General features: G+C 37.7%; 1 protein-coding gene across 1 annotated transcript; it reads right to left on the bottom strand.

The window, feature by feature from the left end:
• Positions 1 to 5: 5 nt before the first annotated feature.
• On the bottom strand, positions 6 to 1,334 carry LOC123966850 (cytochrome P450 2K1-like; the record flags this gene model as incomplete). Its single annotated transcript, XM_046042950.1, is given in 5 exon segments — positions 6 to 185; positions 334 to 494; positions 593 to 742; positions 851 to 1,013; positions 1,128 to 1,334. Coding segments are annotated over 5 exon segments (861 nt in total), but the record flags the coding sequence as incomplete, so codon positions are not given.
• Positions 1,335 to 1,771: the final 437 nt, after the last annotated feature.

Here is a 1,771-nt window from a genome sequence, read left to right as displayed (position 1 = left end):
CAAACCTCCAGATTTTGCTTGTGGACCAGAAAGGCATCCACAAAGCCTCTGCACATCTGTGGATTGAGGGTCTCTTTCAAACGACTGAACAGCTGTAAATTCTGTTTAATATTGGCAGCAAACGATTTATGGAATTCTTTTTTGCCGGCAAACCATTTTCCAATCCAAGGAAACAGGTTATACACCTGAAAAAAAAAATACGTTATCTATTAATATTTAAGATAGTATTATCTTTTTAGAAAGAAGGTGAAAAATCTAACAATTTCTAATATATCATACATATAGTATTAAAAGAACTATGTTGAAAGTATAAACTTCAGAAACTTCAGAAACCTGTACTGATGGGGTCCCCAATAGTTGATTATTTCTGCTTGTTCGATCTACCATGGATGTAAACTCTGGATCGTCATATTCAAATCTGCTGCCATAAACAATGGAGCAGATAATGTTAGAGACTGCATAGTTTATTGGCCCAGTCGTATCAACAGCTTCTCCTGCAACAAGGGAAACAATCTATAAATGAGGATTGAGGATATTTTTCAAAAGCTAGAAATGTTGCTTATCGTGCAGCTGGTTATAAAAAGACAGTTACCCTTATATTTCTTAAACACTTTAAGAAGATAGTCACATTCCTCAATGATTTTGTCCTCACAAGTCTTCTTGCCCATCCCAAAGTCTCTCAGGTTGGTTATGGTAAAGCGCCTCATCTCCTTCCATAAATCGCCATTGGACCATATAATACCTGAGTGGAAGTAGTTCAACAACTTTATAAACGTGGATAAAGGCTATAAATATTTTCTAAACATCAATTATAATGTTTGGTCAAAAGCTCAGTTTTTTATTTCCTTACCATTTCCTTTAATAACTTCATGCATAATTAGCATTGGATCTCTGTCTCCAAACTCATCAGCGTAGTTGACAAGTGCCTCCTTCACTGTCTTGTATCCAGCCAGGACCACCACTTTCTTGGGTCCCAAATAGACGGTGAACACTGACCCATATTTCTTGGAAAGCTAAAAAAAGGGGAACAAAGTCACAACATTTTCTTGCTTAACGCACAAACACCAGGTAAAGCAGACAAGGTAATAACAGTTGAAATAAAAAACCTTCTCCAGCCCTTTCTTCACCTTCAATAATGTGTTGTAGGGTATCTTAAGGTCGAGTTGCAGCAGATTCCCAAGCAGGGGAAGTGGTTTTGGTCCTGGAGGTTCTTTCCTGATCTCCTGCGAGTTGAAGCTGGAGGAGGAGATGAGGTAGAGAAGCAGCAGGACCACCAGAGCCCCTAACAGGGAGAAAGAGCTGGATGTCTGGACAAACACATCTAATATCTCCATTACTAAAAAATAATCTGCGTCAGTTTGTTGCCACTGCAAGTTACTCTAAATTGAGAATACGTACTGACCAAAGATCAGAACAAATACAAACACTCTCTTCAATCATTCTAGGTCAGTGTTCTCTGAAGTTAAATATTTAAGCACTTTAACAGTTTGGTAAACTTCCTGGTAAAGTTTTTACTGGACAGGTTAACAATGACTAAAGACTCACATTTGGATTTGAAGGTTTACAGCAATGTTGCGTCTTTGTGCCCCAATTTGTATTATATTTGAGTAAGGTTTTTACACTGCACATTTCACATAATTACAGCAACTCCATAAACTTAGTGTTGCACTTACATAAACACAGAACAGTGAATTTTCAAAGTATGTTGTGAAAATTGACCTCTGGACTTTTGGTCCCTAGTATGATAACAGACATTCTGTGCCTCCATTTG

This window comes from Micropterus dolomieu, unplaced genomic scaffold (assembly GCF_021292245.1).
Source record: "Micropterus dolomieu isolate WLL.071019.BEF.003 ecotype Adirondacks unplaced genomic scaffold, ASM2129224v1 contig_14420, whole genome shotgun sequence".
NCBI lineage: Eukaryota > Metazoa > Chordata > Actinopteri > Centrarchiformes > Centrarchidae > Micropterus > Micropterus dolomieu.
The sequence above is the reverse complement of the archived record's forward strand: the minus strand, read 5'-3'. Positions and strand labels throughout refer to the sequence as shown.